The following is a 25,294-nucleotide window of genomic DNA, read 5'->3' on the forward strand; positions in this document are numbered from 1 at the left end:
GGCCAAATCGAGACTCTTCTTCCCACCACCTACTGGTTTAGTTTGTGTCTTGATATGAATGATCTTTTTTGTGTGCGGTAACAATGGCCTTGTGTTGATGGCGGTATAAGATTTCGGATCGCACAAGGTCAGTTGTAGCACTATGGGATTAAATCTGGATGTTTTTGTCAACTTTCTCAAATGTAAACAAATTGTGCTGAACAATTTGTTTTGTTTTGTTGATTTTTTTGTACATCTGAATAGCTAACAAAAAAACTTTGAATGACTACTATTTCTATGGCTAAACAACCATATCTTTGAATGTCACTGCCGTGGTCTACTCATACGCCTAGAGGCCAGGGGAGGCTCTGGAACCACAGCCGAAGATCAGGTGTCTCATAAAATACTGCCAAACCCATTAAACAGACACATTAAAATAGGCCAAAGACAAATACGTCACTATATTACATGCTATTACATGCATTGAACTGTAGGCCAACTAGAACATTGATTCATAACAGAACGTTGCATTTTTTGTCATGCCTAAATTTGTCAGGAGTTGTTAGTCTTTTTGATATTATTTGGAGAAGCAGGACATGTGGATGGCTAATTGAATAATCTTCCAAGATTTAACTACAAATACAATAAACGATCAGTGTCATATTAATATCATTACTGACACTGCGAAAGGTTGCTGCGTAACCCCTACTAAAGCTCAGTGTAGCGCTGTGGCTTGCGGCCCTTCCTACACATCCCCCGCTGGGCCAGGTTATCCCCCAGCAGGTCCTTAAAGAGAGTGATCCCTGGTTCCGTCCCACGATGTCCGCGAGGATTGGAGATTAGTACCGGTCGCTCTTAGCCACCACAGCTGGCAAAAAATATCTGCCCACAACAAAATATATTTTTCGAATATAGATTAGCATATACATATATGAAGCCACCACAGCTGCGTTCATTACTTTAAATGTTTAGTCGTTTCTAAACGTAACATCTTGGATACAGGTTAAACATTAGGACGAGTTGCTGAATGTAGTCGCTATGTTTAGAGTTGGATTTGGGATCTTGTTAGTAGCAGGCGCTATGTCATCCCATTAGCGGTAATTTATGACGGTAGGTTTTATGAGCTCCTTTATGGGTATAGCATCGTGATGGTCTTGACATGAAATGCAGGCCGTTTGACCGACAGCAGGAGTGCTCTTTAGTAAATAGGCCTATGTAGTTAGATCAAGATCTACACCAGAGCTGTGCATTGAATGCCTTTGAAAAGTTATCATGGTTGGCTTTAAAGATTGGATTTGTTTTATTAATGGCTAGAGGTTGATGACCATATGTTATAATTGAATTGCAAATACATAACTTACAACGATTGCTTCCATTGTACAACTATACATGCAATCATTCATCCTGGCTAAAAAAACGTTCATCTGTATAAGGGAATTCAAACAAAATCATACCAATTCAATAATTAACACTGCTGCAATAATTAATAGAAACCTAAAATGGTGATTTTGGCATGTCTTTGTTCAAACAACAAAGAAACATGCCTGGCGACTACAAAAGGATTTGCTGATAAGAGTACACCTATGTTGTCAGTGGAATATTCTCTGAGGTTGAATAAAATATACAGAATGACCAAACATTGAATTGAAGAATGGTTGGCAAATGGCCATGGTATCCATATTGTTAAACACTTGATGTGTGTATTTTAAACTAGCTGGAATAAAAAAGCTAAAAAAACAAACAAAATAAACAGACGTTTCTAGAGTAAACATAATTAGTTCTTATCCCGTAAAGGCCAGTGTCGCCAGAGACAGCTCCCTCTCCTTAAAAAGTCACACTACAAAGAGTGCCAATGTTGCTTTGAGTTTCTTCATGCATCCCATAATGAGCCCTGAATGTAGCAACGAAAGCCAGGCGGGATCCATGGTAACGCAGAGATTTGACCTTTGTAAAGCGATTTGCTGAAGATGGCAGCCACAGAGCTTGGAAGAGAGAGAATCTGAGGGCGTTGCATTAAAAGGCGTTAAATCTCACAACGTTTCCACACGAGGGAACAGATAATCATAGTCAGGTAGGGTTCAGCGGCACACTTTTTTGAGTCACACACACACACACAATTAGAAGCACATACTTGTATTGCAAGGTTTTAGGAGTTTAATTTGTGCGAAGGTGTATTCTAAACATTGCACCAGAAAAAGGAAGATACATGGGAAAATTTGTTAAAACTGTTGTTTGAATTATAAATTAGATGGGAAGAGGGAGAAAGAGGCTAAGAGATGTGGAGGACGGGGGGTGGGAGCTACATGGAGAAACAAGGCAAATTTGATTACAATGGCAACAATGATGACAGAATACAAGACAAATCCTCACTCGAAGGAAAGAATAACGGTAAAAGAGACCATGGTTACAGCAGTCGTTTTGTTAGCACAGAAAAAAATGGCGCAAATTCAACTGAACTTTCAACAATTTACAAAGGAAAAATCACTTGGGGGGGGGGGGGCGGGGGGAGGAAGTGAAACAGGAAACATTTGAACGAAACCATTAAAATTGTATGCGGAGGTAGAGTTCAGGGCACAAGGCTATGATACACACACACTCCGTGCCCACAGGACCCGAGAGTCTCTGCTGTTGGGCTAACTCTTCAGCTTCAGTTTGCCGTGGCATTGTCCGTTAGTTTGAAACAAAGAGTTCCCCATGGTCTATAACTTGGGACTCAAAGTTCTCCACTGGGTGTACAAAAGAACAAAAACCACAGAACAGACCTGTATGCACACAAACATACAATAAATAAGATACACAATCTGTCACCAGCTTTTAACACAATTTGAATCACAACTGACTGTGGCTTTTCATGAGACACATCCTTTTGCACTTTTGTTCCTTAATTTGCACTCACTCGATGCGCCATGCAGGAGACTAGCTTTCCTTCTCAAGTTGTTTACACCATTTATGTTTTTCAAATACTTCATGTGCAAGAGGGCTGGATTTAACCCAGTCCTTCGTTACGTGATACTTTGGTACACCTCTTCTTACATACCCATGTTCATCATAGACCAAATTGAATATGCTCAAGTGGGGAAGCATTGTATGTTTAAGCTGCTGAGGGTAGGATTTTATTTAAAAATAATTATTTTTTGATTCATCAACTACCAATAAACAGCTGAGCTGTCATAAATTAATAAAAAAAAGGATCTCAGGAGTAACCTCTGCAAGAATTGCGTTGCTTTGATATTATATTGCCATTACTTGGCTGAGTCAGGAACAGGAGCCCCCTGTCAGAAAACACATTCTTATCATTGGCTGCTCTAGAGTTAGCATGAAAACGAGATAAGTCACATCTCTTTTACCAGAATTTGTCCCACTGAATAACAATTTGTTTGCAAATATACATTTTTGAAGTACTATTTAGCATAAATTGAAGATCGTTGACCAACAATGATACAACATGAACATCAAATGGCCCTATAACACTATTATCAAGAAAAAAATATGGGATTGAAACATTTGGTTCACCTCAAGGAATAACTGTAGAGAAGTAGCCTTATTAACAATGAGAGACTTTAAATGTTGTACTATTAAAAGGAGATTCTATTAATTTTGTATTGTGATTACTCCAACTTATTGGTTGGCTTTGAAAACCTGTAATGCCATTACATCGTATGTGTCAAGGTATATATCGCTTTTTACCAGAAATTTGAAGACAAAATAATATATTTCACAAAACTAGCTTGTTAAGAAAAGATTTTTTCAAATGAATCACCTTAGCATACCAAGTACAAGTTTCAAACTGTTATTTTTCAAACACAAGTTTTCTTGAAACCTGTCTCACGCTCAATTGGAAGAAAACATTTATCTTAAAACAAGCTTGAAATGTCAACATACAATATATATTCATATATTACTAATAAAACCTATGTAAGTTTATATTTGCTTTCGTTTTTAAAACCTGATATTTTGCAGTGCAAAAGTTTGATGTAACAAGAGAAAAACATCAGGACAAAATAAACTCTTTTAGTGGCGTCTCCTATCTAGATCATATTTTCTTTTGAGCACTTTGCTTCTCTGGATTTGTCACATGAAGTCAAACATACCTTTCATTCACAATTACAGTACATCCATACAGGTTTTCTTTTTTCTTTTTACAGTAAAACCATAGTCTGTAGATTGCACATTGGTATTGTAACTACACTGTACAGAGACAAATGGTAAATCTATACAATCAATGCTTTTTCTGTTGTAAGCAGTGCTTCAATCAAATGTACAGTAATGCTGTCATTCACTCAGGTTTTATCCATACAAAAAAAACATTGTAATAAAAAGTTAAATTATATTTAGTGGCTATGCGTTCTTAATTTCAGGATTTATTTGTGCTTAGTCTTTAAAATAATAGATCATCCAAGAGTAAAGAATTGGGCTGAAATAAAATTTTATATATAATGGTGGTTGTTTCTAAATGGAATTGTAATAACAAAATAATAAACGTTAACAACGTGCTAAGCTAGCTAACTAATTACAGGCACCAAAGGCTGGACAATGGCAGTGGATGAAGAACAAGGCAATCTTAAAAGCTGAGCCTCAAAGTGACAGAACACAGATATTGGAAGTAATTTCCATGACATTTTTTCCATTTCATAAGCTGTGCCTCACACAGACAATTCTGTCCATGCACTAAACTCGCAAAACGGGGACACTGCTTTCTAACTGGTTCTGGCCTGACTTGGCTGTGTGCCCACAAACTGCTCTTGACCCCTCCCCATCGGGGGTCACCGACTGAACTCGCCCAAGACCCTGCCTCTACCCACCGCACTTTGCTCATGTTGCAGAAGCGTCGCTGCGTCGTAGTGCTTTGGGTGTCAATGACTGAATGAATGTGAATGTAACAGCGCTGAGCGCATGCGCCTTAATGGGATGAGGAGATTAGTCTGAACGTAACTGTGTACATCGCAGGAAGGGGTCTACTCTACGACTTGGAAATGGCACTTCTGTTTGGCGTCCGCGTCGACATCAGCTTTGACCAGCAGGTCGCAGACGGGAATGGACACTACCAGTAACAACGAAGGAAATCAAAAAGGAAAAAAAAACAAAGAAACTCATAATAGGCAACGTCCCATCCTTGAGAACTGTATGCTTCAGTCAAGTTTTCGAGGGAATGTACGAGACTCTGCAGACGGTCAAACTCTGCGTCTCGCAGATCGGGTTTCTGTAAGCCGTCGCCGTTTTCACTCAACACACAATTTTTTTTTTTTTGTTGTTACTTTTCCTGCTGTCTGGTCACCGGCTCATGTCACCACTGTCCAGTTTAGTCCAGTTCAGTTGGTTGGTCCACTGCGGACAACCCGTGGGCTCTCCTTGTATGTACAGCTACTGGTGGGACCATAGCAGCAGCACGCAAAGTGCCACGTGCGGGTCGTGTTTGAGCGTGTGCGTGTCTGTCTGTGTGTGTGTTTCTTTATCTCGGAGAGACCGACTGCAAACCTCTGATCCACAAGCAGTTCGCTGTCACCGTCCTTTCAGCCCCCCTCCCCCATCCCTCCTTCTACGCATCGTATTGCTACTTAAGAGGGTCCCGACTGGGCAGTCTGCTCCCCCCTCTGCTTCTTCCTGAACCCCCCCCCCCCTCCCCCCCCCGGGCCCTCCGATCTTCCCGCCGCCGTGACGTCCCGCCGGCCGGCGTTAGGAGAGGATGGCGGGGGCCCACCGCACCACTGTCAGGTTGTCGGCGCTCACCGAGCGCTTCTTGGCGTTCTTCCTGATGTCCTTGTACATGTCGTCGCAGAGCCTCGCGATGGCCTGGAGCGCCGGAGCGGAGAGAGGGAGACACAGCGATGGAATATCATCACAATAGAGGGACACGTCATCCGTATTAATGCAGCGCAGTGCGTAGATCAAATGGAGGCATGGTTAACGTTAAACAAACCCAGATGAAAAGAGACATACACGTTTACATTTAACAGACGCATTTATCAAAGCGACTTACAACACATGAAGCTACGGCCACGCTACATGATGGTAAAAGACTAAAACAATATGGTGTCAATCTCCGTCTGGGAAGCCCATACTCACCTATTGGATGTTGACTTATTGGCATAGTGCACGTTGGTAAAATTTAAATAACGATCGTGTTTGTATGTGTGTGGGTGCGAGCGCTCACCTCCAGCTTCTGGGCCTTGTCCCTGCTGAGCGGCTCCAGGGGGAAGCTGAGGTTGTTGGCCTCGGCCATGGAGCGCAGGTCAAAGTAGTACTTGGCGTAGACACTGGACGGCACGTTGATGTTGAACTGCAGCAGCTCCAGGAACTGCCGCTCCAGCTCGTTCCTGTGAGGCGTTGCGGAGGGAGGGAGGTTATTTATAGCTAGGCGATGAGGCGTGAAGTCGGCCGTAACGTCTTCAGAACAAAAACACGGATTCAAGATATTTTTTTATAGATATGAACCTTCTATGTTTTCCTTCCCACCTTCCAGTGAGGCAAATTACAGGATTCAAGATCCAAGATTCAAGATGCTTTATTTATCCCGAGGGAAATGACTGTGCAACAGTTACAATACAAAGGTGGGTTACAGTCAAAATAGATAAAATAGATTGAAAGATTGAATAAAATAAGTACAGGATTGATATATGGCTTTGCAAATAATAAATAGAATAGGTTTGTTTGATCCTATACAAATACTGGCAATTCTTTGATGTCTTCAGTGTTGGGAAAGTTCACTTTCTACGTGAACTAGTTCATAGTTCCTTTTTTCAATATGTTGCTGTGAGCTTTATTTTTTTCCGGTATTTCGAACATTGAGCCCCCTTTGTGGTTTGTCTAGGATGAAATAGAGTGGTTGAATGAAGTATCGTAGCGAAATACAGTTTCTATTGTGTTTTATTGGACATTTAGCGCATTTTGTAAATCCCATTGATTTCTGTTGGGAGACTCATTGCTCGTTGACCGGAAGAGTAAAGCAAATTTTTACGTTTGGTTGCAGTCTTTTTGCTCGGTTCTAGCCCTACGGTTGAGACGGAGAACCGAGCAAAAAGACTACAACCAAAAGTAAACAGGCCCCCTTTCCGTTTCCGGGCCAACAAGCAATGATTCTAGGAGGTATTCTATTCCGCTGAGCTATGAGCCAGAGAGCTAACGTTATGGATTGTACATAATTATAATTCGAAATTCGTCTCAGTTTAATTAATTTTTCACAATTTAACAGCTCTCGTTTTGAAGAATAATCACCACAGTATTTGTTTCAATGGGAATCGCGATGCTCTATACTTTCAACATAAAGTGTACATATTTATAATTTGAAATGCGTCCCAGCCTTTAAACGACAGATACTATAGGGTCTATAGCATATAACCGCGTTTTTTGATTACAGTTCAATGTAACAGTAAGCTGACAACACCGCAACTGCAAATTAACCGCTTAGAGATAACCATGGAAACCAGTCAAACAACCCGGCGTTCTGCGGGCACATCCGCCGTGTTGAAAAACAAATAACCCCCCTATTGAACGAAGGTAAACCGAGTGAGCGCGCCGTTCACAGACACCAGAATGAACGAGTTCAGTGTCACGTTCATCAGGCAGTAATACAGTACGTTCAGTTCACATTGGCCCAAAATATGAACCAGTTCATGAACGCGTTCAGGCACAACACTGGATGTCTCAACTAACAGGGTGTCTATCTGTAATACATTTGTCTCATTTCAATCTCCATCTGACTACCCACCAGATAAGAACACGAGTCTCCAGGTTCTTGGGGGGGGGGGGGGGGGGGGGGTATGGATCTCCCAGAGGATCCAGTGTCCAGACACACCAGAACCAGAGAGTGTTTAGTCCAGCAACTAGGTAGACCAACAGAGAATAAGGCCAAGGAAGGACTCTGGGGAGAACCTTGGGGCCCGAAGAAGAGGTTAAGAGCCAAAACGTGGGTGTTAGAACCCTGCTCTTTCACGGGCGAGTAAAAATAAACCAGGTAAGAGGGGACTGAGGGAGGGGCAGATTGAGATGGAGATAGAGATATACACCCATACTTATAGGCACAATCCAGCACCTCTTAAGTGATATTTAAAGACAGCTTTGAAACAATACTTGGTTACATAGGCGGTCGGCCTCAGGGTTCGGGGGGGAGGGGTGTTTGGACAGCTGGGATCCCGTAATTAAGTTGAGTCGCCATGTCCTTAAGGGGGTTTGCGTCTAAAGGGGTTAGTGCAGGATCAGGTCAGGTGCGATAAGACAGATGTAATCGGGATCCGACCTCCTGGTCGATTGCCACGGGCCCCTCGGCACATTTTTGGTAAAATCTCCCTTTTAGTAAAAAGGTTGAAACCCTATCTCTACAGAGATGTCACCTGAAGTTACACGTTACGTGGCTGGGAGGGGGCAGAGAGGGAGCGAGGACTAGGCTGAGTGGCGGGAAAGGGGAGAGCCGCAAGGGTGACGGACTGGGAATGACGGGCGGGCGGGCTGGTTGTTCTCGGAGCCCAGGGGTCAGAGGTGACAGGCGCGTGGCAGCACGCCCGTGGAGTCGCCTTCCACCTTAGAATACCCCCCGCGGGATTCCAGTGGCGACGTGCTCCGGTAGCTGCACACGTGTGGGCAGCAAGTATAGCGGGGGTGACCGATCGCCCGGACTCAGGCTGCTTGTGTCTAGGGCTGAACGGTTTGGGGAAATAATAGAATTGCTATTATTTCAACCAATAATGCGATTGCGATTTAGTATGCGATTTTTAACCACCAGGCTTATAATATATATTTTTTAAGTTGGTTAATTCTAATTCCTCCACCAATAAACTGCTCTTTCCTTTAGGCAAGGCCTATGTGTTGAGATGAATTCATGCCTTACTTGTTATACAACATATACACATATATTATAACATCTTTATTTAACAATTGAGTTGTAAAAGAAGAATAAATACAGTCTTACTGATCTCCATCATCCGGTTTGAGTTTGATTAATCGTTCAGCCCTACTTGTGTCCCAGGATCAAACAAACCCTGTCGAGGAGGCTGAGCTTTAGCAGCTTTTTGATTTCCCTATTTTAGGAGTCAGCTCCCAACTAGGGGCTCTTTGAAAACCCAAGACGCGGTTGCAAAAAGAACACGCATACAGAGGAGCGGCAAGACTAAGTAACTCACTCAAACTAAGGTGAACTCACTGCTCAGCTAGGGGATAATTCAGCTTTAAGTTATTTATGGCTATGTTAACATGCCGTGAAGAAGTGATGATGAGGAGATTGGCAACCATGTCAGCTGTGAAATTTTGCCGCCACCTAGCTACGTGTGTATGTGTGCGCATGTGTTTGGCGTGCGTGGTGCGAGCTTGCATGTGAAGCATCTGTACAGCATAAAGGTGTGTCTGTCTGGGTGTGTGATGCACATGATGCATGAGTGGTGTGTGCGCGACTGCGCGTGTATCTGTATGTGAATGCCGATGCGTGTGTGTGTATGCACACAGCCCATGTGTGTGTGCAGGGGGCGTCTGGCCTCACATGTCCTCCACGGTGATGTCCTTGAGGATCTGGCAGTAGTCCACGTTCCAGACCGCCTGGTCGTCCCAGACCTTGGACGCCAGCAGGATGGCTCCCAGGACGATACGCTTCCAGTTGGCGGGGCAGATGTCGATCTCCGCGTATGTCAGCAGCCTCTCCAGATATACCTATAGGGGGGGGTCCAAACTGTCACTTCCTCATCCATCTCAATTTGAACCATTTCACTATGGAGGTCATTTTACATTTAAAATGCATTTTCTTAAGTTCTCGTTTTCAAATGACCACCTTTTCATCTCACATTGAATTGCAATTTCCTCTTTTCAATTTTAGTCATTCTGGTTTTAATTTTCCACTTTTCACGTTTAATGTCATCGTTGGATCCTAGTAATACAGTAAAAGCATCCTAATTCAAAATTAAAATGTCAGCCATGTGTCCACAGCAATCGTTTGCATACATGCAATTGCATTCCCTTAAGAATGTCCGGGGTTGAACCCTGATTGGAGTAAAAATGGACAGGTGGGATTAAAGGACACACATTCTAAACCTGCTTTGGGATTTCAGGCAGCTTGTACCCAACCCCCCCCCCTACCACCCCTTTTGTCTTCTCCATTTAGCAATGGCTGTGGCCAATCTAACTCAATACACATGCTGTTTAATGGAATACTGCATAAATGAAAGAAGCTGGCGAACAACAAAGACTCAAAATGATGTGCAGCAGTGTCAAAAGGCATTGATGGCACATTCCCAGTGTGAATCGATGTCGTTGAACGAGGGGGTGAGCTGGCAGCTCCCGTCCCTCTGCCTTGTTTGGTAATTAGGGTTCTGGGCTCTCTGACTGTTGGGCACAGTGCAGTCTCCCACCCACTCGCTGGATAAAATATACAGCATAAATCCAAGCCTCCAACCCCTCGGCTCCAACTGCAGATGCTGATGAAACGCAGCTACCCCCACCAGCCCCCACTAGCTCCCTCATAAAAACCCAAGACTGAACAAGAAATGAAAGAAGTCAGACTTTTTCATTTATTTTTCAGTCTTTTGTTTTTTAACCACAGTCTCCCGCTCCTGCCGTCTCTCCCCATCTCCACCCTCAGATCACAGAATGAGGCCCCCTGGAGGTCCAAGCCGAACAGGCCAGCCTTGTGTTGGGCTCCAAATTATTTTGGTTTCTTACCATCACTGTTATCATCTTTGGGCAAGTGTTTGGTTGTTGTTGCTGGAGAACAATTCCCTTTTTCAAACATTTTACAGAGCAACAGCCTGTCACATTTCCACAGTGGCTCATAGCGCTGCCAAGACCATAAATGTGTTGCTAACGAAAGTAACTTCACAACTTTCACAGGAAAGCGAATAAATAAATCAATAGAAACATGTCTCGACAGCACGTCTTCAGCATCGCAATATTTAAAACTGTACCGAGATTTTCCGGTTCAGTTGGCTAATGGTTCTGTCTTGATTCTTGTATTACAGACTTTATGTTCAATAAAACAAGCCAGAAATGTGTATCAAAGTGGTTTCACGGAGAGCAAAAGGTGTGTGTGGTTCAAGCAGACTCAAACAGACATTGTTGTAAAAAGCTGTTTAAAAACCCCCAGAAAAAGCTGGGCACAGAGAGCAGAAAAGGCAGCTTCTTGATTCGTGATGTACGTGTGTTGTAGTCATGTGAAGACAGAGCTGCAGGCTCACACAGTAGCAGCAGCAGGGTTCACTTGGCTAACGGGCTTCAGTGTTGCTTGGCTGGGACGTGTTCCAAACAGCAACACACTGCCAACCTGCCACCGTTGGGGCCCAATGGTTTATCCAACGCACCACACACATATACATGGGACTGGGCAGAAGAAAAGGGATTCAAAATAGCCTTTGGCAAAGGGGGCCGCAGAGCACGCTTGGTAATATGAATGCAATAGCAGTTGTGTCAGTTGGGGGAGGGGGGGCACAATGACACAAACTGGCACAGTCAGGGGTTGCGGCGGTGAATGGGTACGTTGACGTCATGCTCAAGACGGATCAGAAATCCTTTGCAGTGGTTGCCAGCATCACGGCCGGGGGCTTAAGACAATAACTTGCTTCACCGTGAACCTCAACATGTCGCCGCACCTTTCGGGCTTGACTAAAAGGCATCCGTGTTTACTTTGAATTGATCAAAGCCATGTGTACATGTGAATGAAATGCATCCTGGCCCCTATTAGGCACACAGTCGGGTGGCGCTCTGAAGGGAGGCCACTATGGTGGCAGCATCGATACATTCACAATGTACGGACGTGGGAGACCAATACGGTCTCCAGACGATGACCGAGATTGGGGGACTACACAACGTCTTGCTCTGTTTGATTTTACTTGTGAGGCAGCCAGTGCGTGTACGATTACACGGCGAGCACTACGGGGAAATACACAGCTAGTGAAGACATGGAAAAACAAAATTAGCAGCCAAAAGAGGAATAACAAAACCAAAAAGAGGAACTGGATACACCCTCAGCAGTGTGGCAATGAGAAAGAAGAAGGGGAATAAAACCCTTCCTTACAGTCTTCTTGTCTAGAGCTAGCGTTGGAAGCTAAGCTAAGCCTTGAAGCAGCCGCCTATAGCACTATTCAATTACAGAGAGCATGCCACTGCTTTACTGGAGGGACCGGGGAAGCAATGCATGCCGCCCGGTATGTGTGTCTGTGTATGCACGTGTGCAAAGACGTCATATTAAAAGCACGCACACGCGCGCACACACACACACACACACACACACACACACACACACACACACACACACACACACACACACACACACACACACACACACACACACACACACACACAGGGTGACCTCTTCGGCCAGGTGTCTGCGTCAAAGACAAGCACTCGGGGGAAGGGGGTCATAAAGAAATGTTTCTAGGCAGATGAACGAAAGGTGGAGACAGGGCAGACAAATAGCAAAGGGTGGGGTTATGTAAAGAAGTGTGGGGTCGGGGGTGTGGTCAAGAGAATAAACATATCAGTGACATGAGATATGTGAGGGAGGAAGGGAGAAGGAGCGACGGGGTTTATGTTGGGGTACGGGCTTGGAGTGGCCCGTCAGAACGAGGAGAGGGCCTTCTGAAGACCTTGCTGTGGAATGGATCTGATTCTACAATATTGATAGCAAAGGTGGGGTGCTAGTCCATCCGTAGCAGAACGACGGAAACGGCCCTGGTGCACGGTTCCCACGGCGACGGCTCTTCTGCCGCACACATCCGAATGTCGAAGCCCCGCACAGACAGCAACTATAAAAGATGTGCCCCTCACTAAACGCCAACTATAACTTCCACTATAAAAGCGGTGCCCCTCACAGACGGCGACTATTAATGCCGCTTTAATTAAGGCCGGAGCAACTAAACAACTTAAAGAAGAGTTGAATGACTCGTATAAAATGAGTTACCTCGCCGATTCAACTCTTCTTTAAGTTGTTTAGTTGCTCCGGCCTTAATTCACGGATTCCAACACCAGGGATTACACACACACAGACACACACACTCACCAGTGTAACGATGGCGCACTCTGCGGTGAGCTGCGCGGCGCTGAACAGCGTCCTGACGAAGCGGTAGATCTGCTTCTGCTCGGGGTTGTGCTTCTCATAGTCCTGCGGCACCTCAGTCTTCTAGAATAATCCGAGGCGTGGGCAGATCGAGAGCGGTGTTAACCAGGTCAGAAAACGTCCTTCTATTCAATGTAGCCCTTTGCTCCTGTTAGGTCAGCCTTATTTATGTCTCTCCTAGTACCAGCAGGGTCAATATCTATTTGCTTGACGACTGGGTTCTATACTGGTGCACTACCATTCCCCCATCAAACTGACCCATAATTAATGTTATGAGAGATGCCTTTGTTTTTATACGGGTCTAATAAACTACTTGAAGCCTGGTTTTACCTAACTAGCAAATCAGGAATAGACCCTTTTTGGCAGAGGTGTCATCATAGGATCACAGCTGTCTCTCATAACACAAATTATGGCTCTGCTAGGTTTATGTAGCAAGTTAGCTGGTCCATGGTGAATGTGAGTCCATGGCAAGTTGAGGATAGACACAGGTGTGGTTTATCAAACTAATCATGAGTGGAATTGATAGGTCAGTTAGGCCTAGCAACAATTTAGAAAACGGTTGGGTTACTTGACAGCATCCATGCTGGGGCTCTGACAACTAATGAGATGCACCCATTATGAATTACTTTATAAAATAAAAACGATAACTATGTTTACCCTGCTAAGACTATAGTATGGCAAGTATGTGTATGAATGTAAAGTGGGTATATTTCATTACACATACATTATTATATTCAGCAATGGTGGCATACAGTCAGATTTAACGACAGAAATGTTCATGAGAATTCAAGAGGACCTTTTCGGGATGAAGAAATAAAACACTGTTCGTCACACACAAGGGTTTACTGTTGCCCCATTTCCGCGACCCGTGTGAGTCAGTCCTGACCCTTGGCCTTGATGTTCTACAAGCCGTCCCAGGCTTCATCTTCGAGGGGAGAAAACAACAGAAGATCTTACCGACAGCGGATGGAGCTTCTCGTCGAAGATATCCTGCACCATTCTGGATTCCAGTTCTCTGTACACGACCGAAGCAAAAGGGAGAGAGAACGGAGGGAGGGAGGGCGAGAGAGGAGGAGGGTTAAGTCAAGAGGGGATCAGCATGAAGCGCGACCGCCTCTCATCCCAGCGGAGAGGACAACCTGTGGGCCGGCAGATTGAGACGTTTAAAATGCCATTTACCTATGTCTCGAACGCCCATGTCCCTTGAGAGAGGGCCAATGAGACGAGACAGAAACACACACACAGGGGGGAGAGAGAGAGAGAGAGAGAGAGAGAGAGAGAGACACAGAGAAGAGAGAAGAGAGAAGAGAGAATGAGAGAATGAGAGAATGAGAGCGAGAGAGAGAGAGAGAGAGATAGAGCCTGAGAAACCGAGAGAGAGGAGAGAGAGAGAGAGACAAATAAGAGAAAGAGAGACAGAGAGGAAAGAGACAGAGAGAGAGAGAGCAAGAAAGATAGAGCAAGGGGACAGCGGAAGAACTCGACACAGTGGTGACAGAGAAAGAGAGACATACACAGAGACAGACAGACAGACACAGACAGCCTTCAGATTAGGGATCGCTGGAGAAGGTGAAGGCCTGACTCAGAGTTCATGGCCTCCCGCTTTCCATCTCTGTGTTTCTGCTAGAATGCCAGCGCAGTTCAAGGGGTTGACATTTAAGCCCGTCGCTCGGACACAAGTCTCTAGGTGAGACTATTCTGGTCCACCAAAGGTCTGTTACCATGGGTGGTTGTAATTGGTGGCCACCACTGACGATAGTGCGTGTTGTCTGCCGTCTGATTCAGGACTGTCCGGTCAGGCCGGTGGGTGATATTCCTTCAGTGTATGCGCAGAACCTTTCAACTTCTACTTTCTGCTTGCCTTTTTACTTTCTGCAAAAGGAAGTTTTCTGCTTCCTTTGCCAACAGAATGGAAAGATGAGAATAGTGATTGCGACAGATTTCTGCTTACCTGTTTTTTATGTGGTAGAATATTGCGAGGGATACACTGTGAAAGGAAAAAGGACAAAACTTTAGACACTTTACTTTTCTGCCATCGGGATAGTGACACAGCGAAACTCAACCTGGATCCATAGTCTTTGCGGAGCGGTGTGTGTGTGCACAAGGCGAGGGGGCTGGGGACAGCAGCGGGGCTGTTTACCATTTGATGGTGTACTTGAGGTTGGGCTGGCTGACGGTGCTGTCATCGAGGAATATGGTGGAACAGGAGCTGTACTTCCGTCTCATGGGGCCCGGATTTTGCTGCAAACACACACAAAAATTGTCAAGTGGGAAAAACACCCACGTGCGGAAAAACACAAACACGTACAGTAAGCCAATAAAGATAAGGGCACGCACACGCGCACACACACACACACTCACACACACACACGATGTTGTGTAAGTAAGATGACACTATGGACTAAATGCTGATTAACACATAAATAGAGAGACAGATGTTTTCCACCATAAAAAGCCTATAAAAATATATTCTATTACAATTTAAACCTGAAAGTTCCAACTCTCGAATGTCAAGCGACATTCGCACATTCAAATCAATCGTCTTCATCAAATGCTGAAGGTGAAGGGAGTTGGACGCTGAGGAGACGGCAATGACATCATGCATGTGTTGCTAGGGACACAGTGAGGAGAGATTTAAGAGGTGTGGACGTTAGGAGCTTAACCCTAAAGAAAAGGGGGGAAACATGGGAGGGATGGGGAGGACGGGGGCTTGAGGGGTAACTCCGGTCATACTTTACCTTATTTTCCGAAATGTGCGTGAACTAAAAAAATAAAACAAGGAAAGTACAATTAATACCCTCACCGACAAAACTAGTGGGAATAATTACAATTAAAACAAGTGTTTTAAAAAGATGAACACAAAACAACCAACTATATTGTGGTGCCATCTTTACGAAAGTGTGCCATCTTTACAAAATCCTTTACTTTGGTGAAAACACAAGGCTTGGAAGGCCCTCTTGTATTATACTCACGTGATTGATGTAAAGGCTCTTCCGTTTTTCTCGTACTGGAAAAAAGGAGAATGGAAAAAGTCAACAGTGCCACTCGGTGTTGACATGCCATGCAAATACTTGACAGATGCAGTACCCCACCCTCGCAAACAGGGCGCAGCAGAGGGCAAGGGCATCCTCACGCAGAGACAAGAAGCCTTGGCTGATCTCTGGGTGAAGAGATGCTAACCGTCTGAAGGTATTAATGCAGAGACAGCCACTAGATTCCGCCAACATTATGCAACAGATGCTGTGGGCGTCCTGAATGTGAAATTAATGAAAACATAAAGAGTCCACCAATTCCACAAGCGGAATATAACGGTCAGAGCGTTGGGAGTAAAGCAACAATTGAGATGATTCATTGTTATGGTTTTAATGATTCTGCGTCAACTCTGTTGCAACGACACAGTTTCCATGTTAAAGGGTCGAGGGAGAATACTGTATTCTTAAGAGGGAGATTCATGCTCCAAGAAAATGGTTTGCCTCACTGGGAAAGATGTAATTTGTGAGGTTAATTGTGCTCAGTGGACCTGATGATTTGTGTGCCTCGGAGAAAGACTGAGCTCATTTTCACCGTGTGCCATGCGGTTTCGCAGGAAATGTGGCAACAGCCGTTGGATGACTTAAAGGTTGTGAAGGTGTGTGTGTATACGTGTGTGTATTTATTTAACAAGTGTCTATCCGTCCGTGTTTGCTGTGGTGAACACACAAGGGCATGACTAAGATTGCTGGCAAAGCACAAAATCTCTCATACACACACACTCAACTCAATATCCTTTCGTCTCTCACCTTTTCTCTCACACTCGCTCTGATAAAGATGTGAAAAAACGTGTCTTGTGTTTTGAAGGCACTGCACAACTTTCGAGAGCCATCTCACTAACCCCGGTGTGAAGTTGCCCTCACTCAAGCAATTCGCTTCTTTTCTGTTATCTTCCTATTAATAAAGTGTGCATCATAAATTATTGTGTGATGGAACATTATGCAACCCAGATCATAATGCGCGCACACACACACACACACACACACACACCATTATAAAAAGCAGCGAGAGAGCCTATAGGTTATATAGAACCAAAATAGAACAACACATAATGATGATGTGTTGTTCTGCCCATCACTGTGACACAGGCGGTGGGCGTGTGTCCGTGTGTGTGTCCGTGTCTTTAAAAGTCAAACAATGAGGTGACTCGGGCTCGCTGTTCATAATATCTCCACCACGCATAGCGCACACTCACACTCTCACTGACACATGCACACAACAGTGCTCGGCCACTGGAGCAGGCGAATGCACGCAGGCTGCTGACAGGAGACGGGCTGGGTGTAGCGCACGGGCTGACATAGCCTGGCTCAACCGAGGGTTCAAGCTGAAACACCCAAACACAGAGTGGGCCTAGTTGCCCCACCGAAAACTTGCCCCACAAAGCGGTGCACACGTACTCACCTCTCCTGCTGGGCACCGCCCCTGAAAAAACAACATTCCAAATTGTTGCCTCAAAAGTGTGGATGGATGGCTGGAATATCAAAATCTCTCTCCCCTTGGCTGCAACATTGGTATTCAAATCCACAGGACACGCTATGGATAGGCTGTTTGTTGCCACACAATTATTGACTGGTACAGTTTCCTCAACAAACGGCATATTTTTCCCCTTTTGGGTTTTTAAATCCGCCGGGGCTTATAGAGTAGGGGGAATTTTTGAGAGACCTGTTTGGGATTTCAGCATCGGTAAACAAACAAAGTGCCGAAAACGACACAGAGTGGATTACCTCCCTCGCCTTTCCTGGTTGTGCATAATGATACTGCCTTACACCTTTCAGGGGAGCTGTGCAGCATACATCATTCCTGCACATTCAAAGTACAAAGACGGCAGCTTCAAAGGACCCCACACACACCACACACACACACACACACACACACACACACACACACACACACACACACACACACACACACACACACACACACACACACACACACACACACACCTTGTCTGCCCCAGAGAAAATTGGCATGCATTTTTATGGTGGTCGTAATATGCACGCCATTAGAGATCAGTGAGTGAATTGTTGATTTATAACGTATTATTTTTTCTTTCATCCTGATTGTAATTCTATATAGCAGGGACGCACTAAAATGCATTTTCTTTTCAGCCTTTACGACAACCCATAACAACCTGCTTCTTATGGCGCGTTTCCACTACAGGGTATGGTTCACAAAGGTGCGACACGGATTGCGTTTCCACCGCCAAAAGTGGGCGTGACCCAGACTGAGCCATACTCGTTTTGCCCTCATCTTCAGTACTCCTCCGTTGGGGTACTGAGACGCCTGAAAGGGTGCCGGAAAATTCGAGCTACACACCCCCTCCGTTGATTGGTCGACAGAATCGTCACTTCCGGGCAACGTGGGGATAAAAACAAACAAACAGTAGCCTCGAGGTATTATTCTCTACAATGAACATGTCGCGTAAAACGCTTGCTTGGGCGAAGAAGGGGTTGGAGACGTTCCTCTGCATTCTTTGGGAGGAAGACGTGCAGAGGGAGCTTGATGGAGCAGTGAGGAACGGTTTAATGTGTCGCGTTCAACTTTTCCATTGTTTTTATTGAGCAGGCTACACTCTGTCGCGCCAACCAACCAATTGTTGTTAACCAAGCAGAATAAATTCCTGAATTGTTATCATTAATTGCTTTAGCCTTTGTGCCCTTTCTAGACAACCACCGGCATGATCCAAATGCCTGTTGAATAGAGACCATCCCCCTAGCTGCTTTGTATTGTTCCAACACAATACTGATGTTATTGACGTTTCTGGTTGAATTATATTTGTTGTTATTTCTCGTGTTAAAACCAGTCGATATTTTACCTCCTCCCGAAACCCTAGCTGAACATGCATTTCAAATTACCATAATACTGTTATCCACTGACACTGAAAATGTACCAAACCATCGACGACATGTTTGCGGTTTGGCCCCCTAATCTACAAGGCCAGGTTGCACTCAGGGGCCCAAATTCTACTTTGTGAGCATGACAACGTCGGCAGTGCTGGTTAGGCCCTATTGTTAAGCCAAGGGATGCAAGGTTTCAATTATAGGCTCTACTAATCGGATATAATTAACTTATCAGAATAAAACAGTGTATTATCTATCTGTGATATAACAGAATAACAGAATCAAAATGGATCAAGCATCCCTATGATATTGATTATTATTGCGTTAAACGTGTAAATAGCATGAACTGATACTTAAATGTTACTTTTCTGTGCTTTGTTTTGAATCCTCTGGTCTATAGAGTATGATGAAAAGGCCCAACTGTGTCATGAATGTCTAAATACAGTGATAGGTGTGGATTAGTGCCGGCCAGTGTATCATTTCCACAAGGAAATCCATAAAAACTCATCTCCAACTGTGGATCTGCGAACACCAGCTCGGTAACGGAGAGAGAGCGCTGGGCGTTGAATGAGGACGAGAAGGGACGTTGGCAGACGAAAAGGTGAACATTGAGGTTCTGCAGAGCGGTGCCGAGGTTACTTACCATCCGTCTGCGACTTGCTCAGGAAGATGGTGCTGGCACGTGGGTGGTCCGAGGGGTTGTACTCCATAGGAAGGTCTGGAGGGGGGAGAGGGAAAAGAGACGTTTTAGACGCAGGAAGACAAAGCCGAGCGAAAAAATATGATTTAAAAAAGGGACATTCCAGAGTTGACACACATTGATCAAATCTGCATTTGACCAATCAAAGACACTGTGGGGCTGAGTGCATGGCCTCGGGAACCGTCAGTCCCCGGCATGTGTGGTTAAACCAGAGCCCAACCTGGTAAATTCCAGTTTCCGTGTATCTATTCTGTGCACACTGACGGTCAAGGTAGATCGATCGTTGAGGAAGTAGTTTTTCACTTAACTCAAACCAACTGAGGTAAAACAAAAACCGTAGTAACTGCTCAAATGGCATCAGTGTGCCATTGAATTACGCATTCATATTGTGTCACAATTTATTTTGAATTAACTGAAGAACAAAGGGAACAGAACACTCTCCATGAGTAGGCAGGCGATGAACAAACCATGATCATGGATTGGAAAATGAGCCAATGGATTCAGCGCCCTGTATTTAAACAGCCACGATTAAAATGTGGAGAGCCGTTTACTCGCCAGCGATGTGTCACTAAAGAGTTCTCTACAAACAGCCGTTTGTGCAATCGATGCTCTGAGCAAACACGGGTTGTGTTAAATCAGGGCCCGTGCACACGGCACCCAGGGAGCACCCAGGGAACGCCAAAGGGCACCCGGTTGGAGCTCCACACCTCAACACATGACCGGCCAGCGGGGAGGAGACGTGTGCTTTTCTGTAAAAAGACACCGCAGACATATCGCCTAAACTCAATGCTCTTTGACTTGCATATGGCCATGTGCAGTGTCAGTTATCCACCAGCAGGAGTCTGTCTTAAGAAGCCGACGACGTAGAATACCATCATTTATTCATCATCATAATAATAAATCAGGATGTTGCCAAAAATAATTTTGCCTAATAGCAATAATTGTGTCTAAAGGTCATTAACACATTCCTAATTCAATCAGTTAATCTAAAAAAGGAAAGTGATATCTATGTATATCTATCTCTCTATCTATCTCATCGACTGCCATCAGGTGGGCTAAGCAGAGACCAAATCATAACAGGGCAGTCCAGGAGCTGATCTTAACCTTATGAGGTAGGATGGTAGAAGCAGCCAACACAAACACGTTGACGACTCTCTCTCTCTCTCTCTCTCTCTCTCTCTCTCTCTCTCTCTCTCTCTCTCTCTCTCTCTCTCTCTCTCTCTCTCTCTCTCTCTCTCTCTCTCTCTCTCTCTCTCTCTCTCTCTCTCTCTCTCTCTCTCTCTCTCTCTCTCTCTCTCTCTCTCTCTCTCTCTCTCTCTCTCTCTCTCTCTCTCTCTCTCTCTCTGTGTGTGTGTGTGTGTGTGTGTGTGTGTGTGTGTGTGTGTGTGTGTGTGTGTGTGTGTGTGTGTGTGTGTGTGTGTGTGTGTGTGTGTGTGTGTGTGTGTCACATCTCCCCCCCTCGCTGCACCCCCTTGGTGGTTCCATGGATGACATCAGTGAAACAGGAAGAGGTTGAACAAGACCAACACCCACAGTGTGAAGAAGAGAATTGGATAAACTGCATGGACAGGAAAGATAAAGAGAGTAAGAGGAAGGAGTAGAGTACTGTGAGAAAGAAAGAGGCAGTGTCAGAGGGAAAGAGCCTGGGCGACACCGACTAAATAAATGAACAATCATCTCAAAATAAATGTCCATATTAAGGTTTGTGTCGTCCATCTATGATGGCCTAGTGCCCACCTCACATTTCAGTTACAATCCTGCACCTCCTGAAATTGTATCTCGAACAAAACGGGCCGTTCATGTCCTTAAAAGGTAAGGGAGAGCAGAAAAGGAGAGATCCACGTTGTGTCCGGGCTCCTTTGAAACGGGACACATTGTCTTCAGAGTCTTTTGAACTGCCCGTCCTATTGTGCATGAGCGGTACTTCAAGGACCACAGGAGGACATGCGAACACACACACACACACGCCTCCATGATGTGGGCGGAGAAGATGTCTTTGACTGAGTTTAGGAAGAAATGTGACCCTTTGTGAAGGATGCATGTGCACGTCCAATTAGAGGTGTGCATGTGTTTGTGTCCGTCCAGTTATCAGAATCTGCATTTTCAGAGCACATTTATCACTAGCATCACCCGAGCAGCAGCCATCGCTCATGGAATTGGAGCACTTTATTATGAATAGAAGTGTAAAGATGAGCCATTAATTATTCAATATGCAGGGAAAGTGGGAACCTTTAGGAATGGCTCTCCTTGTGTAAGGTGACCTTTGTTACCGCAGAGCGAGGTCCCCCTCTCCACACACACACACACACACACACACTCTCTGTCCCCTGGGGAGAACGCACACAATTTCCTGCATTTCAGGAAGTGCAAAGGAAATGAGGCAGAGCAGGGACAAGGAGCAAACCATTGTTCGATGGATGCGGGATGGGAGTGAACATAAGGTTAGGCTTGTTCTCTCGCTCTCCCTCTCTCTCCGTGTCTGTTTGTGTGTGTGTGTAAAGCGTAATGACATGCAACATCCAGGCACCGGCCAAGTCTATGGACCACTTTGGCCCCAACCCATTTCTGCTAGTCTCCATGACAGCAAACAAAGTTACCATGGAAACGCAGACAGCATCATTAATTTGGTCCCTCACCTATCGTAACCTGAGCCATAAATTAGGAACCGATGTGTATAGGGAATTATCTGTGCTCACTCCGCAGTGAAATATTGTTTAATCTACAGTGTATATAGCAATAACTGATAGTACACTTAACCCAGAAGCACAAGGCACATGAGCAGACGTCAAGGCCTGAACGCTCACTGCAACCAGAGTGTTCAGTCCTGAGTCCGATCAGATGTGGGTGATTTGTGGAGGACAGCTTGAAAATAGAAAGGATGAATGATAGCAAAGACCCTATTGACAATGAAGGCCAAGGTTAGAATGAAATAGTAAAAGACGATAGGACTCATAGTTAAGTTACTTGGAATTCATTGCTTAAGGACCAAGGCCAACACAATAGATTCCGTCCACATTGAAGAATGTAAATTAACACATTTAGTGTTGAAGTGTTCAACCTCAAGGGGACATGTTTTTCAATGTGGGCCAGTCCTTCAAAACTTTCATGATCGCTTACTTGCAGCTTTTAACTTTTCTACTTTAACTTGAACAATACATGCTGGGAAAAAAAAGAAGTGATCTAATCACAAGCTCCAACAGGCTCCAGTGAAGCCCTCCAGCGCACACTGGCTACCACTGAAAACAGGCATAAACCACTGTTAATGCTGGGGGACCGGCAAGCAGTTGTTTCTCCAATCACCCTGAAGCTGTTCTTGGCCGCCTGGCACACCGTCTGACCCCGGGTGAGAACACCAGTCCGAGTAAGAGGACCAGGAGAAGGTCCAGCCCCCCTGGCTGATGGGCATCATCATCCTCATCATCATCATCTTCCTCATCCTAACCATTTTTAAACCCTTCCCTCTTACCACCAGGTGGTCACATGACAGCCGCCCCGGCGGTGCTCAGGAGACAGTTAGCCTTCTTTGTGATGTTGGTGGTATCATCACAAGATGTGTGCTTGAAAGGAGATTGGAGTGGAAGCCAGTGAAGCGATAAGCAGCCGCTGAGCCATCTGGAGGAGCGCTGCCGTCCGTAGCCTGCGAGGGGGATTGATCAGAGCTATTTCTGTGTTGTAAGGTGACAGAAACTCCCAGAGGGATCGGTGTAGTAGGCAGAAGGGTTTTTTGCTTTTATAAATCGGGATGAGTCGGTTACCATGATTGAATAGTAAACCGAAGCGTTTACTCTCCCTCGGTCATTCATGATGCGTGGTTCTCATGCACATCTTGGGAGATAAGTGCTTTGCGAATATGGTCAATAGGATGTTGTGGTGTCATAGGAACCAGCCTCAGTGGTGGGAAGGAACATCGCTGAAAGACACTTGTGTTTACACACGCGCACACGGTCAACAACGCCAAACCGAAACACTTCTTGGGTTCTGTCCTTATTGCAGTGAAACGCAACATCAAGCCAAAATAATGAAAAACATCACTCAACTGTCAACAGCCATTCACACACAAAAACACAACAAATGCACACACAAGATCAATCCAGAACTGGCCATTGCCTTTAACTCATAGGAGGATACAGCTTTAATATCTCCATTCAGTATTAGGTGTCGCTATTTACTTTGTAACTTCCAACAGACAGATGGAGATTTAAAAAAATGACAAAAAGAAAAAGATGAAATCACATGGTGTGCGACAGCTGGTACCTGAATAACAAGTGCTCTTTGTTTTCTAAAGCACATCCCATCCTAAAATGATCACACGGAGCGTTGGGTTTAAAAATAGAAACGTTAAGGAACAGAACAATTTCACACAATCAAAGGGAAAAAAAAGAAACAACAAAAAAAGGTACAATATGGTTTGCACTACATTTGTACTCCATATGGTCCACTGCACACACTTCATCCACTGGATTCGCCATCCATGGGTCAGTCATGTTTAGTTTTTCTATTTGCTAAGGGGGCGTAGTGGCTTCAAGCAAGGTGGGTACGCAGTGCTCTAAATTTGAAGGATGCAAACTGTATTTTGTGACTGTGGCTCCAGATATGGATGGAGACTTCATATCAGACACCTTAACTCAAGAAGTTACAATCATGATATCTGCCATTTTAACACACACCAAATTGCATTTTTTTCTGCATTCTTATTGTTTCTGTATGTTTTTCATGTGCAGACATTTGATGGATCCCAAACTTATTAATCAAAAAATGTTAAATGCGACGACGACAAACTCGTTGACGTCGACAAAAATCAATCACTCCCAGGGTCCGGGAGGTCCGTCCTCCCTGAGCAGCCCTTCCTGTGCCGTGAAGGGGAAAATAGGGGGGGCCTCCTCATCTGTCATCAGAGCTCAGACCCCCAGCGCAGGGCAGTGATGAGAGAACCAATCTAACCTCGACTGTGACAGGATCCTTAACTCCCACGTCCCATCCCATTTGGTGGAATGGCAAAACAAAAAGAAGGTTGGCAGATGAAGTGACATTTGTGGACAACAGTAATAAAACAAGATTACTTTTGGGCTCCATCCAACTCGGAGGGCTAGGGGCACGTGTGCGCGCGTGCGTGTTACCTTTATAAAATGACCAGACCTACCGACCAGCTCAGGTTTCTGATTCTTATTTTCAGATGTCTCTTATTGAACTACACTGACCCTGGAGAGAGAGAGTGTGAGTGTGAGTAAAGGAGAGTGTAAGTCAAGACATGTGTACAAGTGAGTGAGTGAGTGAGTGAGTGAGTGAGTGAGATTAATGAACTCGACAGTAGGGCGTTGAGGACCACATAATCTCAGAAAGGGTTCTCTTCTCTCGGAAAATAAACCAAAACAGAGCGAAGGGGTTGAGGAGGGCGGCGGGTGTCAGGCTTGGGTTGAACACTAACCAACCGCAACCCCCTCCTCTTTGGATCACGGTAACCAGGCAACGCATGCTTGAAAAGGATTCAGCTGGCAACGGCAGGCCCATCAAAGGAGTAAAAGACGAGGAGCGCCGTAGCTTATTCCTGTACAATCTTTTTCCTCCCCCTTCTCTCCCCCACACCCTCTCTCTCGCGCACCAAACCCTTTTCTCCCTGATCCTCTTTCACGTAACACAAACTGCACCTGAATCACACCTTGAGCATTAAGGACCTTGGTCTAGCCAAATGCATAACACTGCTAAAGAATCAAGCAGGAT

The 25,294-nt window shown here is 44.9% G+C and overlaps 1 protein-coding gene across 4 annotated transcripts in view; it reads right to left on the minus strand.

The window, feature by feature from the left end:
• Positions 1–2,110: 2,110 nt before the first annotated feature.
• ccny (cyclin Y) overlaps positions 2,111–25,294 on the minus strand; it is a 33,520-nt gene continuing 10,336 nt past the window's right edge. For 3 of the 4 annotated variants that reach the window (XM_030349157.1, XM_030349159.1, XM_030349158.1), the window contains 11 exons: positions 19,520–19,594; positions 17,438–17,458; positions 15,979–16,013; positions 15,745–15,768; positions 15,147–15,247; positions 14,958–14,993; positions 13,964–14,021; positions 12,950–13,069; positions 9,446–9,612; positions 6,131–6,293; positions 2,111–5,769 (listed from right to left, as the gene is read on the minus strand). In XM_030349157.1, coding sequence (XP_030205017.1) covers positions 5,653–5,769; positions 6,131–6,293; positions 9,446–9,612; positions 12,950–13,069; positions 13,964–14,021; positions 14,958–14,993; positions 15,147–15,247; positions 15,745–15,768; positions 15,979–16,013; positions 17,438–17,458; positions 19,520–19,594 — 917 coding nt within the window. In that variant the 3' untranslated portion in view covers positions 2,111–5,652. The remainder of the gene's footprint in view (positions 5,770–6,130; positions 6,294–9,445; positions 9,613–12,949; positions 13,070–13,963; positions 14,022–14,957; positions 14,994–15,146; positions 15,248–15,744; positions 15,769–15,978; positions 16,014–17,437; positions 17,459–19,519; positions 19,595–25,294) is intronic. The other variant, XM_030349160.1, reaches the window with a different exon arrangement.

The sequence above is a fragment of the Gadus morhua genome, chromosome 23 (genome assembly GCF_902167405.1).
Source record: "Gadus morhua chromosome 23, gadMor3.0, whole genome shotgun sequence".
In the NCBI taxonomy this organism is placed as follows: domain Eukaryota; kingdom Metazoa; phylum Chordata; class Actinopteri; order Gadiformes; family Gadidae; genus Gadus; species Gadus morhua.